The 26470-nt window shown below is 41.7% G+C and overlaps 2 protein-coding genes across 13 annotated transcripts in view; one reads left to right on the forward strand and one right to left on the reverse strand.

The window, feature by feature from the left end:
- The window catches only part of GABRB3 (gamma-aminobutyric acid type A receptor subunit beta3), a 196492-nt gene that overhangs the window by 125446 nt on the left and 44576 nt on the right, over window positions 1–26470 (reverse strand). The window lies entirely within an intron of this gene.
- Window positions 22183–26470, forward strand: part of GABRA5 (gamma-aminobutyric acid type A receptor subunit alpha5) — a 56662-nt gene continuing 52374 nt past the window's right edge. Inside the window, exons 1-3 of one of the 12 annotated variants that reach the window (XM_088052181.1) lie at window positions 22616–22739; window positions 23381–23519; window positions 24050–24204. In XM_088052181.1, coding sequence (XP_087908307.1) covers window positions 24119–24204 — 86 coding nt within the window. In that variant the 5' untranslated portion in view covers window positions 22616–22739; window positions 23381–23519; window positions 24050–24118. The other 11 variants (XM_088052178.1, XM_088052177.1, XM_088052179.1 and 8 more) reach the window with 11 other exon arrangements.

A 26470-nucleotide genomic window follows, 5' to 3' on the forward strand; every position in this document is an offset into this window, starting at 1 on the left:
GGTGTGTTTTCATAAAGACCACGCAATTTCTGGATGACACCATGAGTCAGAATGCCTCTGGTTGGGATTCCTACTTGCTGATGTAAGCATCAGAGATTTAATGTGTAAGTCTGAGCTAGTTACCATGGTCTACTTTAATAATCAATGAGGACAGCAAAAGCAAGTCCATAGACTGAAAGAAATTCCAGAGGCTGAAATAGACTAAAATAGTATAAATGAATCACCCTCCAGAAGTACCTAATAAGTATGAACAAATAGCCCATAGCTAGCAAGACATCTAACTTTTGGGTAGGTAGTATTGCCTAAGATATATCCAATTCATGTGATTTAATGGGAATGAAGGCAAAATCTGTTTCAGTACATTGAGCATATTGCCCTACGAAAGCTTATTAGACCAAGATGTCTTTAGGTTGGAGTTCCATGAAGAATATCTCTGCTAATGTTAAGTGGGCAGCAAAGAAACAGAAAAGCTGCTAAGTTAATACTTTATTTCTGGAATTGCTGGAATCTTTTATCCAAATGCAAGTAGAATTTTATACATCATCCTTTTTGTATTAAGGCTGCAATACAAGGCTGGTGGATGAGAGGCTGGACATGACCCAGCAGTGTGCACGTGGAGCCCAGAAAGCCAATTAATATCCTGGGCTGCATCAAAAGCAGCATGGCCAGCAGGGTGAGGTGAGACCCCACATGGAGTGGTGCATCCTCCCCTGGGGTCCCCAGAACAGGAAGGAGATGGACCTGTTGGAGCAAATCCAGGGGAGGGGCACCAAGATGATTAGAGGGGTGGGGCACTTCTCCTATGAGGAAAGGCTGAGACAATTGGGTTTGTTCAGTCCAGAGACAGAAAGGCTTTGGGATGACCTAATTGCAACCTTCCAGTACATAAAGAGAACGTATAAGAAGATGGAGAGGGACTTTTTACAAGAGGATGCAGTTACCTGACACAGAGAAATAGATTATAACTAAAAGGGAATTCATCTAGATTAGATATTAGGAAAAAAATTCAAACTATGACAGAGGTGAGGTACTAGAACAGGTTGTCAAGGGAAGTTGTGGATGCCCCATCCCTGGAAGTCTTCAAGGCCAGACTGGATGGGGCTCTGAACACCTGATCTAGTGGAAGGTGTCCCCACCCATGGCAGGGGGATTGGAACTAAATCATCTTTAAGGTCCCTTCCAACCCAATCAATTCTATACTTCAATGCTAATGAATCACAGGATGCTTAAGAAATACTCTTGATGTTACGTATCTAACAAAATGATTTAGCGTGAAAATATAGATACAAAGGGTTATTTTATAGCTTGTAAGACAATGCTAACAGTAAGGGAGATATTTTAGCTTTAGAATTGAAAGCATCTGAACATGGAAGGCCACCACTGAGAAAAAAATACTTGCTTTTTCTACTTTGGGAAGAATTCTCGGAGTACATCTCACACAAGCTATTTACAAATGGGAAGAAAAACAAATGCGATGCTGAACTCCCTTTCCACTGGTTCAGGGAATGCATACCTCATTATGTTTGAGCCTTATTCACTTCGAAATGAAGAAAATAGAGTTGTTGGTTGACCCAGCATGCACAACAGAGGCCGAGTGAGGCCCGTTCTACATGGCTTTGGTGTAGTAACTATTGGTTGCAACAGCAAAATTGTAAATCTCACTCCCTAGAACAGCGGATTCTGGGCTTCTGCCTCAAGACTGTTCAACCCACTTTGCAAACTATCCTTCCAGAAACTTCAGAAGCAGTGAAGCACTTGCATCAACAAGTCAATAAAATTCACTTTTCCTAGGAGGTTCAACCCTAGCTAACCACGTTAGGTATTCAAGGGCATCACTGTCACATAGCGTGATAGGCACTAACTAATTATTTTTAGTACCTAGAAGCCTATCAGGAAAAGTAAGAAAGTACAGACTGAAATGTCAAATGCAAAAATGGGAAACTGTGTTTAAAGCTCCCAGGATATTGTAGACACAGTTATTGAATTACCATTGTAGATCTGCTGAAACCTCAGTAAGCAGCAGACGATGGAAGTTTTTGCTATAAATATGAGATTCACATAGCTATCTCTTATTTTTTTAAAATATAAATTAAGTGGATGCAAGCCAAGTTTTCATAAATAATGCCGAAAATGTTTATGTATGAGCAGCTTAAACTGTGTAGCTCTAGCTGAAATAAATGTTTCAGTGAACATGATTTTAAACATGATTTATTCAAATGTTATGTTAAGTAAGCATTCAATATGCTTTTATGTAATACTGATGCCCAAGTTACATGTAATTATGATGACATTATAGCATCCTTGATCTTTCATAACCTCTCTAGAAATTCATTTTTCCCAGCATCAAGCTCCACAAATAGTATGGAAGTGACAATGTCACATAGTATAAACAGTTACTAGAACAATACTCTTCAGAGCCACTTCTATGAGGGCTAGCCACTCTTGACTCCTTTTGACATCAGCCAGACATGGGAGGTTTGGTACTGCTCAGAAACATGCCAATGAATTAGCAAGTCTACAAACCTGTTTGTTGGCATTTCAGAGCAAGATAAGAAGGATGAAGCGAGACTATATCAAGTTGTGGACCCCTGTTTGCTCACATTTAATCACTGATATTCTTGAATTTGTCTAGTTCTAGTTCAAATTCTGTAGTTTGTAGAGCATTATTTTAGCCCACAGAGCTTATTTTCTCTTTTCTTTTTAATGCATTCTATTTCCAAATATAAAAATAATAGGCATAGGGAAAGCCATGAAAATACATACAAGACCAGTTCATAAATTTTCCATTATCCTTACACTAAAGATCTTAGTGTCACTGCAAGTTGTTTAGTGAAGGTCCCAGCTGCAGAGGTCAAAAAGGTAAACAAGTGCTAAGAACAATGCAGGAATTAATAGAACAAAAGAGGATCAGTACAGTATTGTAGAAATCTGTGTTCTACCCACACCCTCAAAGCTTCGTGCTGTTCTCTTCCATCTCAAAGTGCTTGAGAGCTCAATAAATGTGCAGGAAAGAGCTACAGGGATGATTAGAAATATGGAATGGAATTGGTAGGAATAAAAATATTTAGGCTGAGACACTTAAGTCTGGAAGACAGTTGAGGGAGGAGAGAGATGATGGATGTATATGAATTCATAAGCTGCCAAAATGATTATTTGCTATCACGTGTATTATAAAAAACAGAGAAGCACTCAGATGATCAGGCGGTCAGTTTAAAGCAAACAATATGAAGTTCTTTATCACACAATGCATAATTAAATTGTAGGGCTCATTGCCAGAGGAAGCTGTGGAGGTCAAAGATATAAATGGGCTCAAGAATCCATTAGACAAATGCATGAGAAGAAGCTCCATCAATAGATATTAAGATCAATGATGTGAATGCACCCTCTGCCTGAGGAAATCCATAAACCTCAGACTGCTTGAAAATGAAAGTTTATACCTGGGAAAGAATTGGGGTTTATCTGTCCTGTTTTATATGCCTTTCCCAAGGTACTACTACTGCCCATTGTCAGGTGACAGCAAATTGACACAACGTTGGCTTGATTCAGTCTGGGAATGATTATCTTCAATGAAATCAGAAATACATGTTTCTGCTTTACCCTGAGCCAGCAGTTAAATACCTTTCACACCTTAAAATGTCTGTTGTTTTCATTACTACACTACCCACTGGTCCAAATAAACCACGGATTTTACTTTTCTTACTTCAAAAATTCATTCAGTTGCACATTTTTGCTTTCTATACTTGCTCCTCTGAAGCACTTGCATGCATCCCAGGGTGATAAAAAGTTTGCCAGTGTCTTTCTAACCCTCCTGAGGTATTAGAGGGCTGTTGTAAAACATGCATTTACTCAGAAAGAAAAAATCAGATGTAGCTAGTGCTCATAAAAAAACTTTAGAAATAAACCACTTTACATTTCACAGACCAGAATATATGTTCAATAAGCATATCTGTATTATAAAAGACATGATGTATATTGAATTTTAAGGTATATTGGGGCTCATGTCAATTTTGGTGGCAGAAGCAATTATGATTTTAAACCAAGCTTACTCTCTCAAGCTCTTCATAGGTGTTTGGTTTTGGTTTTGGTTTTGGTTTTAGTTTTCAGAATGAAAGATAATAGTCTTGTAAAAAATAAAAATTAATTCATTAAAGAATAGCTGATGCTACCCTTGAAAGCCTCATGACTGTGAAGAGCAGCTCCCCACAAAGGGATTGAGTTTTCCATGCAATTTACTTGGATTCAGAAGAGAGCCCTGAGTTCTCATTCAGGCATCCTAGTGGACACTGTGCATATTTTTCAACAACTCGTATTACAAAATGAAGAGGTCACCTTGGCCCAACATCATGACAGTTTTGACTGAAAGCAGGTGTTGCTAACATGCTCTGTGCTGAACTCAGAGCTGTTGTGCAATAGCCATGCCAATGAGCACATCAATTTGACAGGCCCCATTAGATACTCCTCAGGTACTTTTACTGCAAAAAATTAAGGTGCCCTTGGTCTCTAAAGAAATTTCTGTGGCTTGTTCCTTGGATTTTTTAGGCAATGCACAGAAAACAAAAAGTACTTTATTTTGTTTGGTTGTTTGGTTGTTGTTGTTGTTGTTGTTGTAGAAGTTTTGGTGTTTTTTTGGATTTTTTTTAATAATACTATGGAAAAAAACCCTGAACTAAGAGAAGGCATTTCCATTGAAGACTCAAGTATTTCAGTCATTTGAAAAAATGTCATGAGGAAGAAAATTTTCTTGATCCATTCTAAAACATGCTAAATGTATGCAGTTATACACAAATACTTAAAATGGGTTATGAATCCCCTGACACACGCTTTTACAGATAAAACTAGTCTCCAGCTATGCATGGCAGAGCAATTTTAAGATGATGAAACCACATATGATCAGATGAAATAATCGGCTGGATGTGTACATGGTAATATTTTCTCATAGGTTGCTACTGCTTTGCAAGTACAGATCAAAATAATTATTCTAAGTGATCTTTAGCCCTTTTGGTTGTTTAGATAGGAGGTGTTTATAAATTCAAAGGCTGTCAACCCACAGTGTGTCAGGAAACTTGAATTTAAGAGCCCAGCCCTAACATTTATATTACTCTGTTATGTTTCAGGGTTGGTTGTAGATGTTAAGAATATTGCCTTTGGGACCTCTAAGTGCATTATATCACAGCCTTGAGCTATGAGTACTTTCTTTTATCTGCTCTTCTTTAATCATCAGAAGTTTTGATTCAAAAGAGAAACAAGATGGTAAAGGAGCCTATGCATCTTTGCGTCTTCCCTACTCCACATCAAGTGTGAGGGTGAGAGAGCTATAAAGTGTAGTTAAATAGTCATGCCAGTCTATGAAAGATTGGAAATGTTCTATGAATTGGAAAACATGGAAATGTTCTTTGCTTTAAAAATGAATCAGAAGAACTAACACCGTTTTTCTCGTACAGGATTTTGAGATGTGAATATGAACATTACATGTCCTGAATATATTGGGACATCTCCCTATCTGTTGCAGTAGTGCTAGAACTTTTATTTTCTTTAAATGCAAAATAAACATCCAGTGACATTAGAATGCTCTCAGATCTCCTCTTGACCTTGGTAAATTAAAAAAAACAAACAAAAAACCAATAGCTTTTAAAGGATGATTTTTTAATATGTTTTTAATAAAATGATGTTTCAAAATTCCCTCCATCTTTATTGAAAGACACAGTGAAGTAATGAAGCCTGAAAAAACGCTTATGAAATCCAGAGCACACATTTCAACACCTCAGTTTATCAAGAGTTTTATAAGCAGTTTTGGATATGCCTGAAATACTTTTCTATTCCCTGTAAGCAACAATAAAAAAAATTCATATTCATACCCCTTTATTCATATTCATACAGTGTTTAGTCATCCACTAGAATCTCTAAATTGCCTGGCTTTGTTCATCAGCAGCTTTATAAATTGTACCATGCATGCAAGCTGGTTAAAAGGCCCTAATATAATTTTCAACTATATTTGGTATTTTTCTCTCAAAGTTCTCAAATGCTGTGTGTACATGTATATATATATTAAACATTGTAAAACTGGGACATCTGAAACCTCAGAGAGGAGAGCAGTTATTAATCTCCATTTAAAAATCCCACTTGAGAAATATGGGGCAAACACTACAGAATTAAATCATCTATCAATGTCAAGCTGTGAGTCCTGGTTATAAGGTTTCCCTGGCAGATAGGGAAGAGAATATTAGCCTCCTAATCCCCAATTCTTTGTTGTAACTTCTAGGAAACAGAAGTTATATTTTCCCATATAGAAAGCAAGTCTACATTTAACAGTGCTTTAGACAAAATAAATCAATTAGACATCCATTTTACAGTACTTCAGACATCCTAATACCCTTAAGTTGGCATGCAGAACTCTTATATAAATATAGATTTATTATATATGATTAAACATCAATTAACATTTAACTCTAAGCTGCAGATTGCTAGAACCTGAGAGTTATGGAAGAGTTGACTTTCCCTGGAATGCTGGGTACCATGGTATACAATTTTGGCCCTTCAGCCAATGGAATTTTAATTCCTTGATCACCAGAAAGTTTCTCATTGCTTCCAAACTAGCAGCCTGGATTATTTTTTTATTTTATTTTATTTCTTTTTTTTTAGCTTCCTAAACATCTTGAAATTTTGGCATGTGGACCTCAGGCAGAGTGGGGACTCTGGGGCACCCAGAGCAGAGTGGGACCGCAGCAGGAGGGAAAGAGAGGCTGGACCCTCTCACAGCCTTCCCAGGCCTTCTTTGCTGCTCAGTACAAGGGAACTGCTCTCTCTTTCAGTAGTTGTGCAAACACTTGTCCTCTTCTTACTCATTTTCTGTAAGGGAATCACTGAATAGGGTGCTTTGGCAGTTCCAGTGTTCCACCCTTCTGTGCTTACAACTGTACAGAAATTTGCCATTTCACTGGATGCATTCAGCAGAAGTTTTAGGTCTTAACAGAGTCTCTCAGTAGAAGTATCTATAATGAAAATAAGCCATAGTTCGCTGAACTTCAGGCCAAATTTCCTTTTTGTTATAGAAATCAATGTCATCTTATGCCTTAAAAATTTTCATGCTTTGTCTTCAATGCATACAATCTAATAATAACTTGCAGAAAGTTTAAGACCTCATTCTTTAAAACAGTAGCAAATTGAATAAAACATGTACTTTGTCAGCTTTTATTCCTGTCTTAATATGATCACTTCAGTATTAAGTGAAATTGCTACAAGTCCACTGTAATTAATACTAGACTGAAAAAGGAAATGATGGAGCTGACATCTTCTATGTTTCAATGTGGTACATTCCAGCATATTTTTCAGTTCCCCTTCTGGAAAGATGAATCTAGCCCTTGTAACAGAAATAATTATTTTCTTGTTCTAGTAATTTCTTTTAGATCCATTTTCATTGACACTTATGCACACAATCCACTTTGAAAAATAAGTAAAAAACCAATAATACATAGAAAAAGAAAACACTTTTCTAAGTAACAGGTCACTATTTTTGTGCTAAACTAAGGGGTTTTTATGAAATGATGGGCCAGATTGTGCCTCACAGAAACATGCTTACTCTGGAGGTTATGGCAAGCTGCACAGCCCACTGGGAGCTCTGGGGCTCCGTCGGACATGGCAGACGTGCCAGATGCTGCACCTTTCTCAGGCATGCACCACATCCTTTCCTAGGGGTTTGCTCAGTGTGGAAAGTAGCTAGGTTTTATTTTGCTACCTTGAAGGATGGTTGATAGCCTAGAAATGGGAGAGCATTGCATGACACAGTCCTCAGTAACATGCACAAGTGCCTTAGAAGAGTGTGGGAGCAAACACACAGGTGTGCCTGTGCCCCCCCCCACACACACACCTCACATGCTGTAGTCACCCTCCTTGTCCCAAGGGCTGGCTAGCATTATGCCAAACCTTCCCTTAGGAAATATCTCTTGTGGATACTTATGAATGAATAAAAAATGCTGGAAATTCCCATCAGGAATTGCTTGAGCACTCTGGCCATTTCTGTATAGGAAGCCAGAATGAGCAAACATATGGAACTGGTATATCCCAAATTAAATAAAATGTGGTGCAAATCTCTCACATGTGCAGCTCAGAGTGATAGAAAGAGCTAAAGTACTTCTGTAAATCCAAACTTCAGGAAAGACAACATGGAGGAGACTGCATGGTGACATAGCATGAGTTCAGGAGTCATTTTGCTAATAAATTCTATGGATTGACAAATTTACTTTGTTTTTAATTTGGAAAGACCCCTACCATACTGTGGTACTGGATAGCAGCCTCTAGCAACCACCATAAATAACTTGGTTAGCCTGAACTCTGGGGAACTCCAATAATCTTTGGAGACCTTGATGTACCATCCGATACAGCAGTAATTTTCCTTAGAATATTCTGATAAATTTGGATAATTTTCTTTGGAATTTGATAAGAGGAAAGCTTTATAACATGGACAGCATGGGATATTATGGGATATAATATTTATATTATTTCATATATTCATCAGCAGAAGTCAGAAGATTTTACCAAAATCTATTTCTGTGTGAAGATGTGCACAGTTCTACACCCAAGTTTTTGTCCTCTCCTCCTATTCAGCTCTGCTAGCTAGCTATGTCCTGTTACTATTAAGGAACATATGTACTGCTGCTATTAAAGAGCATTTAGTTCATGACAAGTGACATTTTAACTAGAAGGGTCTTAAATAGGGAGTAGATAATTCAATTTCCAGCTAAGAAAAAGAATAATAAATAAATAATGTTGAAGCCATCTTTTTGTTCCTCGCTAATGGGAGGGTAATCATCAATCTTTTAGCCACTGGGGAAATACATATAAGGAAAAATTGGGAGGATGATAACAATTAAAAATAAGATTGAAATGAAATTACCCACATTAGTAAAGTTACTAATACCATGGAGTGCCTACATGCAATAGAGAGAATGACAGGGAAAGCTGTCATTATTTATGTCGGCATCTGAAGACCTAGCAGCAATGTCTGCTTTCTTGTTTGTTTGTTTAAAGATAGGAAATCTTCTGAATGATTCAGGCTATTTATATAATATGGAGCATTGCTCAGGTTTTCATGCTGTCACCTGGGCCTGGCCTTCCAAACACACCCAATTCTCTCCGTGCATCTCAGTGGAAACAGTTACAGCATTTCCACACTTAATTCCTGTCTTTTAAATGTAAGCCTGTGTGCAGTCATAACTGGGTTAAACAAGCCACAATTGCATAGTTGGTGCTGGCCACCACAGATTCTGTTAACAGTAATAAGTTTCTTATTATAGCCTTGCTTGTGGTGCTGCTCGCAGCTCTGTGTTACAGCCGGTGCTGAGGTACTGGTAGATGGTACATTCTTTCCTCACTCAGGTTTTTCCCTGGTGTCACTCTGACCTTTTCAAAGTACATTCTGTGATATGAAAGATGACAGTGATCTCTCCTTTCCCTTAATCTCTTTCCCTGACACCAAGAAACAGACATCGGTGTTTCAATTTAGTTTTGATTACAAGCATCAGGGTGCTATTCCAGGAAGATGAGAGTTTTATGTTTGACTCCAAGTACAGCCAGGTTACAATAATTTTCTAGCACAGAATTTGTATTTAGCACAGTCCCTGTTGAAGTTCTGCTTGTTGCAATTGTGTTCATCTCATACTTTTCAATAGTGGCATTATCTCAGTGGCCACAGTTTTCATGGGAGATCATGGTAGGAGACTTTTTCCAATGAGCTTATCAACAGCTAAATAAAAAGGACATTTCTGGCTTCTCTTTCATGAGGGAACCCACATGAAAATTCACATTCAAATAATCCACATTCCATTTACTTCACCATGTTTTCTAATATTTAGGTGCCTCTGAAGGTGTAGACATACCAACAGCAAACACATAGAAAAGGATACCAAATGAGATTTAGGCCATCAGATTCTGCCAGACAACAATGCAGAGGGTGATGTACTTTAGGCAAAGTTTTACTGAGCAGCAAAGCTGCCATGCTCAAAACACGCTGAAGATTTCTTCACTGAAATCTTTTTAACAGTCATCCTTTTTATATGCAAACTATTCTTAAAATGTTTTCAATGTGAGACATTAGATGTTTAATTCATAAGTGACTAGAGGTAAAAGCCATCCCCCAACAATAGTTCTGTGCCTATTGTTTGTATCCTGCTCATAGCTGGTAGCACCCTTTGTTAAGTGAAAAATAAAAACCTAAAGGACAAAGTGTTGCAAATATGTTTCTACTGAGTTAATCACTGCTATAACTTTGCATGTGTGTTCAGTTGCCAAAAATTCACATGCCTAGAGTGAATTATGTGTGTAGATCATAAGATAAGGGCCAATAAAGAAACATTTATGGAAATAATTTGCTCCAAACTATTTGCATGTTGTAAGTAGCAAGAAAAAAACTTAATTTAAGATATAAATTTAAATATCCTTTGAGGGCATAGGATACATTGTTTTATATGCAATATATTCTTATTATTTCAAATAGATCTTAAATATCACAAATAATAACATCAAGTAAATGTCTAGAATTGTGTAGAGCTAGATTACAACAAAACATTATTAGATACACCGAGGGGCTGTAAGTATTATGCAGTGGATGATTTCCTGTTATCTCAAGACTACTGCAAATACCACGATTCTAATTTGATATGTCCTAATTTTAAATATAGCACCACCAAATGGGGTGCAGATCAGACTAACAAATCTATGCATACTCTGTCTTGGCAGAACATAGATTTTCTTCTGTATAGAAAAGTAAGCCTGACTCAAAACTATACTCAAAAACACCCATTGGGGGACTGCTGCACTAACACCTCATATACACGTGTAAAAAATAAAGAATTCTAGAATTCCAGAATGGTTGTGGTTGAAAAATACCTCTGGAAATTGTCTAGTCCAAGCCCCCTGCTAAAGCAGGTCCACCTAGTTCATGTTGCACAATACAGGCAGGTTTTGAATATTTCCACAGAGGGAGACTCTACAACCTGGGAAATCTGTTTGAGTGCTCTGTCAGCCTCAAAGTAAAGACTTTTTTCTCATACTGAGAGTGAACTTCCTGTGTTTCCATTTGGGCCTGATGCCCCTTATCACGTTGTTGGGCACCACTGACAAGTGTCTGGACCCATCCTCTTGGCACCCAGCCTTAAGATATTTGTACGCATCAATAATATACCCTTTCATTTTTCTGCAGACTAAACAGTCCCAGATCCCTAACCCTTTCATCACAAGAGAGATGATCTATTCCCTAATCATCTTCATAGCCCTCCACTGGACTGTCTCAAGTAGCTCCTTATATTTCTATAGTGGGGAAGTCCAGAACCGGACATGGCAGTCCCAGTGCTTCCTCACTAGGACTGAATAGATGGGGAGGATCACTTCTCTTGACTTGCAGGCCTCTTTGGTGTCCTCCTCATTGCACCTGAGGACACCATTGACCTTCTTGGCCCCAAGGACACACTTCTAGCTCATGGACAGCTTGCTGTCCACCAGGTTCTTCTCTCTAAAGCTGCCTTCCAGCAGGTCAGTCCCCAGCCTGTGCTGCAGATTAGGGCTGTTCTTCCCAAGGTACAGGACCCTGCATTTGCCTTTCCTGGACTTCATTAGGTTCATCTCCAGGCTGTCTAAGTCTCACTGGCTGGCAGCAGAGCCTTCTGGTGTGTCAGCCATTCCTCCCCACCTTGTACCATCAGCAAACTTGCTGAGGGCACACTCCATCCCTTCATCCAGGTCACTGATGAGTAAGCTGAATGAGCATGGTCCCAGTGCTGACCCCTGGGGTACATTGCTTGCTGCAGGTCTACAAACAGACTCTGTGCCACTGGTCACAACCCTCTGAGCTCTTGTCTCTCGTGCACTTCTTGATCTGTGTGCTCATCTCACTGTGTGTTCTTTCTCACTGTGCGCTCATCTAGCCCACACTTGCTGAGCTCACCTCTGAGGATCCTATAGGAGACAGTGCCAAAAACCTTGCTGAAGACAGGGAAGACAACTTCTTCCCCCTCATCCACCCAGCCAGAATGATAATACGGATTTCTGAACAATGCAATTGTAAAGGGACATTTGGCAGCTTGTTTTGTGGGTTGCACATGCTTCTAAGAGATGTGATAGCAAAGGTCTAATAAGCAGTTAAACTGCAGGATAAACATGCTCAGACTACTCTAACAAAATCTGAAGTGTTATCATTCCACTGTGTGCAGTGGCCTTCATTTTATTTTTTTTGCTACTTTCAACAGCAGAAATTTATTTGTTAAGAGAGGAGCCCTTTAGGGGAATTTTATTTCTACTCAAAGACAAAGACACTGTATTGTTCCGGTCACCTACCTTGAAACTACCTGAGAACTCAGAAAAATGCAATACAAGAACGGGATTATAATGGTGTGATCAAAAAAGCCATTAAAAAAATAACATGTCAGATTAGTTTTTCCTGTTTTTCAGACAGAAATAATTGCACATGAAGAATGATACATGTGCACAGTCACAATGTTATTTTTTAAGTAAAGCATCCATTCTGTCTTACGGCAGGGAGCAGGTTACCACCCCTAAATATGTACCTGCACAGAAGACAATTGTCTCAGAAGAACATGATGATATCTGCCAAAATCAAGAGCTTTAAAGTTGAGGAACACTAGAACCTAAATGAAAGATGAAATCCTGACTGTACTTTCCTGTAAATCAGTATTAAGATTTTCTTGAAATCTATCTTTACCTCCCTTTTTTCCCCCCAAGGAATGTTTATCATTCATTACACAGGATAAGTAGGTACTGATTACACAGTACCTACTGAATAAACAGCTACTTAGAAAAGTAATCTTCACCAGCCAGTTAGCAGTGCCTTATTTACTGCACACCCAAAGCCTGCTGTAAATACAGAATTATTCATTTTTTCACAGTATTTTCTGGGCCACTCATCACTGTAGTATTTGCATGCCTCAAGAACACAGATGAATTTATCGCTGCCGAAAGATAGGAAACCATTATTATTATTCCCATTTTACAGCTGAAGAGATAGGGACTTGCCTGGAGCTACACAGTGAATTAGTGGCAGAGTAAGGATTAAAATTCATGGCTTGCAACCCTGAGCACTTTACTGGAGATTGCACTGCCTTGCAGTCTGAAGTGCTGAGAAACCACAGCTCTCACCAGCTTTGTCTACCATTTCAAGCGCTCTATAAGCCTTGGGCAGCCCAAGCTGGTCATCCATAAAATAGGACATACAGTTAAAGGTCAGATGCCAAAATTTTGGAGTTATCTTCACATTGAGACTAATACTTCAGTCCAGTGCTTACAAAAGGGCTCACCCATACCTAGGTGAATGCCTTAGCTACCAGGCTGCTGGTGGTTTCAGGGTGGGTAATTTTCTTTTCCATGATGTAGATGCTGGAACTCAAAAAGCTAAATGATATAAGCACCATAATCTGATTTTAAAAAAATGGCATTTCATGATGAAACACAGGTAAGAATGGAAAACTAACTGGCAGGCTCTCCTGCTCTTAGCAAAGGTAGAATTAACTTCTTCTCAATAGCTGTTACCGTGCTGTGTTTTGTATTTGGAATGAGAATGGCATTTCCTTGTCTCATGCTCTGCCAGTGAGGAGGTAGACAAAAGAAATGGGAAGGGAGCATAGCTGGGAGAGGGCCCAAACTGAACAAAGGGATATTCCACACCACAGAATGTCATGCCTGTCATATAAATGAGGGGAATTACCCTGAAGGGGGGTTGGCCTGGGCTTGGGAAGGGGACTTAAATCATGACAGGCCTTTTTGACACCCAATGTGAGACAAAAAGGGCTAAAATAGGGACAGATCCAGCCAGAGCCTGTTAAAAGAAACATGACAAAATTCTAATTTCTCTTTTCTTGGATTCTTCACCTGAAACTCATTCCCTCCTGCTGTCTTGGACATAACCAGGATGCTGCCCCAGCACTCTACACAAAAAGCATCTGATTAACATTTGATGGCTCTTGTTTTGTTCTTTTTAGTAAACTGGGAAAACACCAGTAAGATCAAACTGCAATCGTTCTAGTGGTTATGATTTATTTAAGTCACTATTTTCTCTTTGAAGCTACTCTTTTGATCCTCTTCTGTGCAACTGAGATGCTGTGCTCATTGACCATTCCCACTTTTGGGCTGCTAAAATTAACATGGGTGTTAGCTCCTTGTATCCACAAGTGATCTGTTGAGACAAGCAGGTAACGTTTCTTACAGACAATTGACCAGCAGTCTGCCATCCATTCAAAGTATATAGCCCTAAACGAATCCACTAGTTTTCAGCTGCTTAAGGTGAAAGGCAATGTGGTAAATCAAATTTATCTTACTTAAGCAAGCAGTGTTCTTTCTCAAAAATATGCAGTCAACAGAGTTGTTGTGGACTTTAAAGAAGGACCAGACACAATAGATATGCAGCCCTGTCCCTCCCATTCATATGCCTGGCTCCTTCCTTCAAAAAGCACATGATGTCAAGAAAAACACCGTGCACCTAGGAATGAAACTGAATCTGCTACATTCCTAAATATGTTGAACACTCAATCACCTCTGTAAAATTGGAACAGTCTAAGAGGAGAGAACAAAGAAAACACATAAAAAATTCCCAGTGCCCAAAAAGAAAATGACTGCCCACAGCAAAGAGTTAATTTCACTTTCTCACAGCTCAAGTCAACATCCAAAGCAAGGGTTATATGATGTCTCCTCACAGCTGTTCTTAAGTTCTTCTGCAATTATAGCCTCATCTTCCATCCCACTGATGTTTTCAGAAATATTAAAACCAAAATGATTATTAACTCTACTGTTTTAATCTATTTTTTTTCCATTGACTTATACAAATTGGCAAATTTGAGGCTCCACTGCAGTTGTTTGGTGAGCAAGCCACCTGCATTCTTCATTGAATAAATTTGTGATAAAAAAAAAAAAAGCCTCTATTTAATATTTGTGCCAAATCTCATTCTTCAGACTCAAACAAACTCTCATTGACTGAGTCATAATTACTGGGTCACACTCCAGGCATAACCTCAGTTGATGTATGGGCATAGTTCTGCTGCCCTTCACTTGGCCAATTAATACAGCATGAAGATCTGGCTTATTGACTGATATATGATACTATTTTTATCTTTCTGAATTCTCCTGCACTGAGACTGACAAAATATTTTCCTACAAAGCTGCAGGATTGGCATCACCTACATTGGTGTGGTATATTTTAATGGTTGCTATACTTCATTTATATTTAACCTCCTGTAAATATTTGAAATCATCAATATATTTTCAAAAACAAGGCACTGTCAGGTAATTTCCTTTTTTTTTTTTTTTAACCAGCTCTGTTCAATTTCAATAAAAGTTAATTCTCGATAAAACAACTTAAAAACTCATTTTTCTTGAAATTTTATTAATGATATTACTTGCGTCTATACAACAGAAGTCACATTTAATGGGATTCGGAACTGCTGAGAACATTTATTCCCACCTAACCTTTGCAATAAATTCAGACTGAAAATCAGTATATTGCAAATCCTAAAATAAATGTAAGTAGTATCTACAGCTTTCCAAATGGTATGCACTAATGTATTTTCCTATAGCAGCTAATTATTGTAATGAATCACAAACAGGGTGACTTGAAAGCTTATGTGAAATTTAACAAAAGTGGATACTAATATTTGTTGGCATCTTTGACAGTTACCTTTATTGATCAGAAACAGAAATAATGAGTTCTGTCAGTACGCCCAGCACACATATAAACAACACAGGGAAATGCAGTAAAAAAGGAAACTACAGCAGCCAAAAAAAGACCTGGGTTTATCACAACAACTTTGAACATCCAGTCTTGTCTTAGTATTTACATAGCCAAAACCCAGCTGACAGTTGATATGTACATACATGTATCAATAGACATAAATATGTAGATCTTATAACCCAAATATGAGAGAGAAATACATGTGTATGTATGCACAATAGAATTCACTGATTTACTATGAATGTCAAATAGATTTTGATTCCTCTTGGCTGTATTTAACCAATTTCTAAACTTCAAATACTCTGTTCTTAACATCAGTAAGTACATTATTTTGCTACAGTCCTACATTGTCCATTAATACACTCACCTTCCATCCATTATGAATATTTGAATTCATGCTTAATAAAGAATTTATCAACATTGATCTGTTCCTCTTAGTTCAATGAATTTCTGTGTTGCTCCTTCTAAGATTTGTTCTCTCCTTCCTCTTATGAAGGAATTACATGTAGAGTATCATATGCATAAAGCCTTGAATATTGATGCAGAGCTCGCATGCTCCAGTTTAATCCTGCTTAAGATTTCTTCAGGAATCATATGTATGAAGATGAATTGTTGTGGTTATTCTCCACAAAGTACTTTCTTAATTAGATGGGGTTTTGCTCCTCTGTATCCTTAAGGGCGCGCTCTATCCTCACAAGGAGTGCACCATGAAGCATCTTACAGTAAATCTGCACTCAAATCACCAGGCTGAGGCCTTAAAGATTATGTGCAGTGCTACCCTAATGACCCATTATTTTTCAGACACAAATATAACTGCTACTCTACCTACCGAAAATAATAACCAGTAAATTTAATCATTTTGAAAAAAATTAACTAATGGTATTTCACATATGATAGGGTCATAAAGTTCCGGTTCAGAGGTTTTCTGAGTTGATGCTCACTTGTGTGTAAAAATCTTGTGTCCACAAACTTATCTCTGCTAAAAGCACAGTGCCAACAAGAGAAGCAGCCAGGGGAAGATTCAAAGTGGGATAACAGCAGGCCCTTGTTTATGGGATATAACACCCATGGAAGAGGTGACTTGCCACAGGTCAAGGATATCCAGAAAAAAAGAGCCTGTATTCTTACAACACAAGAGGAAAACAAAACAGAAAGTCAGAGTTTACAGTACTACAGAAATTTGTGGACTATGTGATGCAGGAGGGATTTTTGTTAGGTAGCTCCTTTGCCTCCCAAATCTAAGACCATGAACCAGGATGTGTTGTAAATCCCTTTGGCTTTCATTATTTGTGTTTCAAGGGCAGTCTTTGGTAGGCTGCTGGAACATGGAGCAGATTTCACATCTGAACCTAGTAAGGATATGAATAAAAGCACAATTCTTCCATGGGAAAAATATTTGTAAGAAGGTTTGACCCTTCACTCTGAGTTTTCATTGCTATTCACTGGTGTGGAGGAAGTTCTCTTTTCCAAGGCAGAGGTGAAAAGGCCTATCTCAGTGGCAAGCTGAACTGATATAAACAAATGGTCAGAACCTGCCTGTGTGCAACATTTCCCTGCAAAAGCAAAGGGCAGTATCAAGGCTGATGAAACCCACCACCATCTGGGTTAACCTTTAGGGAGGAGAGAATGGGTAAGGGACAAGGGAGTTGTAAGGAGTCAAACACCTAAATGGGTTTGGAGAAAAAAGTGGAACATTTATATGGCTGCAGAAAGACAGGGATGTCACTTTAAGTAACAATCTTTGCTTTAATACTCTAATCCAAGGGTTAGAGCATTAAAACCTTAAAATGAGTTGAAAAATGTTGGAAATTATGTCCACTCCTTTGGGAGTGGGATGTATCTTTAGGAAACATTTTGCTTGTCTAATGGGGCAAAGTCTCTAATACATTTCTTGACAGCCACTTTTGAGAAATAAGGCTGCCAGCACCCAGGGTTCTAGTCTTGGAGTAAGGACCTCTGTAAGGTGCCTACAGTGGTTTTCAGAAACACTGAATCTTAGGACATTCTATAAATCCATGACAACAGTATTCAGGCACACCCTGAACATTTGCTCAGTTGTTAGTCTAATATGTGGAAATGGACTGAAGGTTGCCCATAGCAGAGAGGATGAACTGCCAAAGAGAAAATGCAGCCTTTCATTTATTTCTAAACTGAATCCATGCAGAAAGCACACTGCTCAGGATTAGATTCAGATGAACCACTGAACCTGTAGATTTGGGAATCACAACAAATAGCACAAAGAAGCATCAGTGCTGCTTGCTAGAGGTGTTCTTACAACCAGCTGGAATTTTGCTGGAGCACTGCATGTGGGCATCTGCCTCTCTCTCAAAATGGCACCACCAATGTCTTCTGTGCTGCACAAAAAGGGACCAACTTTACCCCTGAGCAGTCCTTCTCGGTGTTACCCTGCAACCAGCCACATTTCACAAAATTCAGACAAGTAGTTTCCTATTGCCACTGGGATTCACAGAATAAACCACCGAAAAACCAGGTCCTAAAAGCAGCTCTGTCTGCAGCATGGCCCAGCAGACAAGTGAAATGCAGCAAATCGTTCATGTTTTATGGTGTCCATGGAATTACAGGAGAGAAAAAAAGGCTATCAATATCCCTCCTTACCATTCAGAAATACACCAAATGCTTCAAAGTCTATCAGACTCTAATACCTCTCATGTCAGCAAGGCTGTTTGCATCATTTCACTACCAGACAGAGTTGTGAAATGGTTTGGATAAATTAGGCAGGATGACACAGTTGGACTTTCACAGGACGGCACAGTTGTCATACTTTACAGGATCACAGGATGGCTGAGGCTGGAGGGTGCCTCTGGAGATTACTGAGACCCACCTCGTGCTCAAACAGGATCAGTTACAGTGGGTTTCCCAGGATCATTTACCTTCAGGTTTTTTCTCCACTGACAGAGACTTCACAACTTCTCTGGGTAACCTGTTCCTATGTTTGAGCACCCCCAAAGTAAAACATGTCTTCTTGTATTCAGATGGAATGTCATGTCTTTTAATTTGTGACTGCTGTAACTTTTCCTGTCACAGAATCCTTTGAGTTTGAAAAGACCTCCAAGATCATCAAGTCCAGCCTTTGACTGATCACCACCTTTTCAACTAAACCATGGCATTTCAACTAAATGCCACATCCAGTTGTTTCTTGAACACCTCCAGGGATAGTGACTCCACCACTTCCCTGAGAAGCTCATTCCAATACTTAACAACTCTTTCTGCGAAGAAGTTCTTCCTGATGTCCAACCTGAACATTTCCTCCTGCAGCTTGAATCAATTTCCTCTCATCCTTTGGTTGGTTGCTAGGGAGAAAAGGCTGATTCCTGGCTACAACCTCCTTTCAGGTAGCTGTAGAGAGCAATAAGGTCTCCCTTCAGCCTCCTTTTCTCCAGGCTAGGCAACCACAGCTCCCTCCTCATAGGACTTACTGTCAGTCAGTACACGAAGCAAAGTCTGTCTCCCTCTGCTTCAGGCCCCTGCCCTCAGGTGTTTATATCCTTGGATAAGTACCACTCTTAGCCTTTTCTTCTCCTGTCTGGACAATCCCAGCTCTCTCTGCCTCACCTTCATAGGACAGACAGTCCTTCTTCTTGGTCCTTTGCTCGACTTTTTCCACCACGTGCATGCCTCTTGCATACTGGTGAACTCTGGGTGTGTCTCACCCAGGCTCAATAGAGTCATGACTCCAGTCTTTACAGACACTAGAAAATAAGGGAGTGAAAACAAGCCTTTCACCCTTTGCTCAAATCCAGTCTCTGCACTGAGAGTAGCTGAGTCTGTATTGGCGGATGATTAGGGGTTCCTTCAATGACTGATGAATTCAGACTGCTCTCTATTGGAAAAGGATTTCTATCACTAAAGTCACTGTTCCAAGCTCTGCCTTTTATGGAATCTTAGCTAAGAGGCCAAAGGCAAAAGATTTCAAGAGAACAGGCAGTCCTCGCTACCTAGATGATTGAATTGAATTGTTTAGGTAGAGGAGAATGCCTCTGAAGAGCCTACTCGCACCAATTCCCACAGCATGTCACACCTCCACACAACTTCACGAGTTCTCTGTAACTCTCCTGCGAAGGAATGACTTGATCAGTTACAGAGGTACCTCTGGCTACTGTCAAAACAGGCCATTTTCTAACAGTGAGAGGTAGGTGTGTGTTTCCCAGTAAGCTCCCAAGCATGTGCCATGGTAAAATCACAACCCAATTTGCCTGCACTATTGTTTCAGTCCCATGTAGAGGATGATCGACCTCAAATGCATTCATCTCTGCAAATAAGCAACATTACTTAGTGAAACAGGGAGGAGAACTGTCAGAGGGACCGTGCAAACTTCACCCAAATTTGAAAGAAAATCACTGTACAGAATGGTCATGTTAGTATTTTGCTACACATCAGCACAGAGAACAATCAACCAAACAAAACATTCCCTGACCCTAACAGAAAACATTTGATTCACATACTAAATTCCAGGTATCCTTTAAAACGTGACAAGGAAGCTGAGGATGCAAACAGGGTGTGAACCACAAGGGAGTGCCTGAAGAAACACACCGCGGAAGACGCGCGGTACCGCTGGCCTCACAGCAGCGGCCTCTCTATTGCTGGCAATAACTGCGAGCACAGTCCAAAGCCGCTGTGGTGCCGGGTTCCAGCCCGCCAGGCTGTGCAGTCAGCGTCGGAGCAGCCCGGTTGGTGCCCCAGCAGCGAGCGGTGCCCGGCGCGGATCGCCGCCGCCGCTTGCGTGGAGCTGTGCTGCCCTCTGCCGGCCGCGGCTCCCGCAGCAGCCCCGGCCCGCCGCGCCCGCCCGCCCACCGCCACACGGCGGGGACAGCGGCGGCTCGGAGCGGAGCGGCCGTGCGGGACACCGGCGTCTCTCTGCTCGCTGCTTCACCCAGTAAGGCGCTTTTGCGGGGTCTTTGCCCGCGGCAGGGGGTGGAAGTAGGTGATCGCTAAGATGCCTTTCCGACCCAAACTGTTCTGTACCATTTATCTTTTCTTTTTCTTTAAGCTTTCCTTAAACATTTTCTTGCTATTCTGCTCCCCCAGTTCCTAAACGCTTTCTCCCTTTGGTGTTGAGAAGCGGATCTGCAGCATATGGCTTCGCAGAGAAGATGTAGGGAGTCAGAGGAACCGAGACTCGGCTCTGCTCGCCAGGGAGCTGGAGCGAGAGGCCGAAGCTCTCACCCGCTTGCGTTAAAACCTAGGCCAATATTCCGGCATATCTCTTTTGTAAAATTATTTAAAGATCGCGTATTTTTACAACATCACCTATATAGAGATATAAATAGTTTGTACTATAAATCAAAGCGCTGTAAAAAAATGTGATTTAAACACTCCTAGGCAAGAACATTATCATGAGAAACTACTGGCACTTCATACTACTTAACTCAGATATTTTTAAGCACTGGGAAAGCTGTTCTGATAGCAACATTCATTCACAACTTCATATTTATTGAAGTCACTAAGGAACAACGAGGAACAACGTATGTCATTGGCTCTGCATTCAAGATCATAAATCATTGCTGTAAAGCTCGCACAGCCAAGCACCAGATATAGAGCTATTGAACCATAGACTGGTTTGGGTTGAAAGGGACCTTTAAAAATCATCTAATCCAATCCTTGATGAGTCTCAAGGGAATGCTGAAGAGAGGAATTACAAAGAACTGCCCGAAAAAATCTTACTCGATCGATACTAGGAAAATGATTCATTGTTTACATAGAAAATTCTCCTTGGGGCAACATTTCTGGCTTTGTTAGGTGGGGAAAAACATGTAAACTGAAATTTCTAAGGACCAGTTTTCAACTCAGGCAGGGCAGACTGTGAACTAGGCACACATAGAGCAGCACCCTCTGTGGCAACGAGCTACAGAACCAATATTGATTTCAGTGGAGGGATTCATTCCATAGAGCTTTTATGTGGATATAGGAAAAAAAACCAAGTGCTTCATTGATCCCTAACGTTGCCTGGAAGACATACACTACCTCATTAGATCTGATAATTTAATAGCTGAGTTTGGTATGTTACTTTGAAATACAGTCACAGCAGTATATAGTGAAATCATCATATATTATCACATGTAAGATGCGCATGCTGCAAAACGTTGCATTCATCTCAAAGAGTCTCCAGGAACTGGGACTATACAACACTCATTCCATCTTTCACGTAGTTCAAAATGCACCTGCATGCAGTACTTCATATATGTGACTGGAACATGTAGCGAGTGTAATGCTCCTATCCTTGAAGCTGTGAAACAATGCATCCATTTTTCAGGAATAGCATCACACGCAATCACAAGGAAACCTCGAAGTTATTGCAGGTCTGGAGGAATATGAGTGAATTGAACACAACACTGATATATGAACTACGGGTTTAGTGAGGATGTAAAAAAGAGAGTTTACGCCGTGGCTATAAGCCTACCACGTCAGCATTTAAGAACTATGATGGTTTAGGTCAGATCCACTGGAAGAGGAGTATAGGTAAGATCTGGCTATCTAGAGGTGTGTGTATACATATGTACGCTAATACACGTGTGGTGCAACGAGCCTACACACCGGCAAGCCTCGGCTGCGCTGGGTGCCCCTGCCCCGCGGTCACACGACACCTGCACGCCCGGGCTGTGTCGGGGGCTCCCTCTCCCCGAGGACAGTCGGTGCCGGCCGGGCTCGCCCGGGACCCTGCCCGGGGGCGCTCGGTGGGGGCTGCCCGCGGGAGACCAGTGCGGGGAGCTCGGGGAGCCACCGAAGCCTCCCGGGGCTGCGACGGGTCCGGGCTCGGCCCCTTGGCGGGAGGTCCCCGCCGGGGTGCCCGAGGGTCGGGCGCGCCCCGCACACCTCCCCGCGCTCCCGGCCGCGGGCTCGGCGCGGGGGCGGCGCGGGCGCGGCGCTGCGGCGGGGCCGCGCCTGCCAGCGGGCGGGGGGCAGCGCCGCCGCTCCCGCTCCGCTCCTGCCGCCGCTCCGCAACTTTCGGGCAAACGCTGCCCCCTCGTCCTCGTCCCCGTCCCCCTGCCTGAGGCTGGTAAGCGCCGGGCTCCCGCGCCCGGCCGGGCGGGCGGAGGGCGGCGGGGAACCCCGGCTGCAGCCCCCCGGGCGGGCACCGCCGCGCCGCGCACATGGCCGCGGCAAACTTCGGCCGGCGGGCGGGGCGGGGGCAATCCCGGGGTGCCCTGGGGACTGGGGAGGGGACACGGGAAGGAGCAGCGGAGCGGGCACGGGCGGGCAGGTGCCACCCTCCGCGGAGCAGAGCGGAGCGCGACGCCCCGGGCGCAGTGTGCGGGCGGCGGCGGCGGGTGAGCGACGGTCGCCGGACAGGTGCGGGCGGGCCGGGGCTGCGGAGGGGAGCGACGGCCCCGCAGTGCCCGGTGCGGAGCGAGCGGGACCCGGAGCGGGGCAGCGCGGGCCGGGCGGGGGAGCCCCGGGGGGCGGCTTTTGGTTCGGGCGTATTGCCTTGCGGCGCCGGCGGGGTGGGAGAACAAGTTGCTGAGCGATGTAGCACGGGGGCACAGGGTTCAGGTGAAAATCCAGGCAATTCCCCTCTGGGTGTGTTTTTGGGGGTTGTTTTGGGGTTTTTGTTGGGTTCGGGGTGGTTTGTTTGTTTTTTGTTTCGTTGGCTTTTGGGGGGTTTTGTTGTGGTTTTGGTTTTTTGTTTGTTTTTAATAGGGCACAGAGGAAAACGTTAGTGCACAATGCTGAAATTGGTGATCTGGTCGCTGAGGCAGGTATCCAAAAAGCAGCAGTCGCTGGAGCAGCTACATTACTGTCGTTCTTCGTGCTAGCGTGAGGTTTATGTGCCTTTGCGAGGAAGGTCACTTTTTACCCTCTTCCCCCCCCCCCCCCAACAACCCACCCTCCTTTTGCTAAGCCGTGCATCAGCAGCATGAATTCCAAGAAGCAGTAGGTGTTTCTTGGCATTTCAACTGGGATTTTGGAAAGGGAAGCCGGGTATTTAATGGGAAAAAATTGCGATGGAAGGAAAGGATGCGGAGGCTGCACACAGCCCTGGGTTTGCAGGCATGTGGAAGTTGTTGAAATAGGTAAAGGGTTGAAATTGGCATTTGGAAAATGGTGGCTATTTTTTTTAGTTACTTATACCACAGAAGAATATAGGGAAAAGCTGGGCCACAAAGAATTTTTCCTGTTTTGCAGTTTGCTGACAGCAGAAGGTAAAACATGTCCTTGAAGATACACAATTTTACATAAACAGCTGATGTTTACATAAGCCTAGATAAGTTTGTGAAAAACGCAGATAGCAAAAGATGCGGTGTTAGCTGAACTCCGCTATCCTGCTCTCTGTCCATGCAATAATTTATCATTTTTTTGTATTGTTGCAGTGTAAGAACAAAGTGAACAGCTGCACCTTCACCAAAGCAACCACCTGCGTTCCTCTTCTCCTCTGGAATGGACAATGGGATGGTCTCTGACTTTATCATGATCAAAAACTTCTTCCTCTTCTGCGTTTCCATGAGTTTAGCCAGCCACTTTGGGTGAGTTGCTAGTTGCATTTGAATTTCTGCTGTGGCTTTTTTAAGGAAATGAGAAACCTGGGCTCCGTGTGGTACGGAGCAGCTGAGCAAAACAAGCGGGCTTTGCATTTCATCTGAAGGGGCTGGTGTCAGGGGGAAGGGAGTCATTTGCTCTCCTGTTCAAATTTGCTCTCTTGTATCAGTTCTTTAGGCCTGCTGTGGTGGCGTAGGGAATGGCTTGTGGGGCACAGGGAGCTCAGACCAGGCCTACAGCTGCTGAGTGCTCTGACCTGGGTTTAGCACAGCCAGGGGCTCTGGTGCCCTCTGCCCCTATGTCTGTGGTGTCGGGACCTTCCCTCTCACCTGATGGGTGCTGGTTATAGGCAGTAATGCAAAAAAAACCCAGAAACTGCAACAGTGAGACTTGATACACGTTACATCAGGCTGGTACAAGCTTTCCTCCTGAGTGACGTAAGATAGTGACTGCTAAGAAGGACGTCTGAGTTTGAAACTTGTTAGAATAATTAGAAATCATGTTTCCCTGAAGCATATAACAAGGAATCCCATTTCCTTATTTTTGCTTTGGATGCTTTCCTGACGGTGATATTCTGAAAACTGTATGAAAGAGATGCTCTGACCGTAGGTCTCAGAAAATGAAAAATAAAGTCAGAAACCCTCTGTTTATATGTTTTTCCTATACCCAAAGATATTAAGAACTTTCTGAATATGAGGTATACAATGGAATCTGGAAAAAGCATTTTGCAAGTGCTTGGGAAATGTAGGTTGATTCTTCTTTGTGGAGGAGAACAATTATTTATGATTTCACCAGAAAAAAATGAATCCTCCCAACATGCTGATTCACAAGCACACCCATCAATTCCTTGCTATAAGAAGATACAAAATGGAGATGCAAATCAGTTTCTGGTTTCAAGCAAACAGATTTGTTCCAGATTGGATCTAGGAGAAAGACCAAACTTTGAGTGGTGACTGTCTATGCTGTAAACAAAGCTTAGCCTGGTATCAAGCATGTGTCCCGTGCAGGTAGGCAGAAGCCTGTAACCTCAGAGGTTTATACGAACAGTAGTAGGACTGCTCTCCACAAAGGATGCAGAGAGTTGCACACTCTTTTTATTCACCTTGGAAAAACCTGGTCCTTCTTTCACCATGGTCTAAGGCAAAAGTGTCCCAGGATTTTGTGACAGAATTTAAGAGGGAAGAGATAAGGTGGGACTTGCTTTAAACTTGTCTTTAGATTATTGTAGTTTGACAAAGTATTTCCACATTGAGAAAATCTTGGTGACTATAACCTTAACTCCTTCTTGGTTGTTTGTCATCCCTGTAGAAGGGATACATTGCATTAGTTGAGTGTGACCTGCTTGGTGTATGGGTCTTTTAAGTGTGTTTCTCCTCTAACAAAAGAATAGATAGGTGAGGATGCAAAAACCCCCACAACCAAGCAACCCAAAACCCAGACGGTTTAGCTCACTCTTGACTCCAAAGCAAATACTGAATCAAAGTCCCAGGAAGAAATCAGTGTGACCTGTAACATGTCAGATAGGACAGTTAGAGGAAACTAGGACACTTGTTTTCTGCAAGTTAGTCAAAAAGCTTCTGTGGACTAAAATGAGATCATCACGTAAATTCCCCCCACCCCACCCCCCTTGCCCCCCATTTCTGATCTAGTAATTTTAGTCCAGGCCTGCAGAGATAAGCAGCTTCAATTCATTGCACCATTCACACACTGCCTTAGGGCTGAATTCTGACCCTGCTCAAAAGACACAGGATGCTCCAGCGTTTCTGCTCCAGAGGCAGAAGCAGTTTCAGAGTGTAATTTGCTAAGTGCTTTGGGACTGCCTCTTCAGGACGGAGCCATACAATTAACATGTAGGCTGCTGTATTAACTGCAGGAATCTAATACTGATAACACTTGCTGTTGCTACCAGGTTCTTCTTTATTAGCTTCATCCATGTTTCTGCTGCACTGTTATATTGCAGTGAGTTTTGCAGTGTGCTAGATTAAAGTGATTGGTCTAAGTAGCACAAATTAAAAATCAAAATACTGTAGGACATTACAGATGAAGGAAGATATTTTTATACAGTTCTCCATGGTCATTCCATATTTGTATTAAATCATAAATACGGTTTTTGCTGACATAGCCAAAGCCACCCTGGGGGATTTTCATGCACAATGCCTGGTAACATAAACAGAAATTATGTATCTCAATCTACTAGGCTACTTGAAAAATCTCAGCAAAAGACTGTGATTAATGTTTAGCATAAATGTGTAA

Source organism: Pseudopodoces humilis, chromosome 2 (genome assembly GCF_049639895.1).
Source record: "Pseudopodoces humilis isolate 2021_Gansu_Grassland_sample_001 chromosome 2, ASM4963989v1, whole genome shotgun sequence".
NCBI classification, from domain to species: Eukaryota; Metazoa; Chordata; class Aves; order Passeriformes; family Paridae; genus Pseudopodoces; species Pseudopodoces humilis.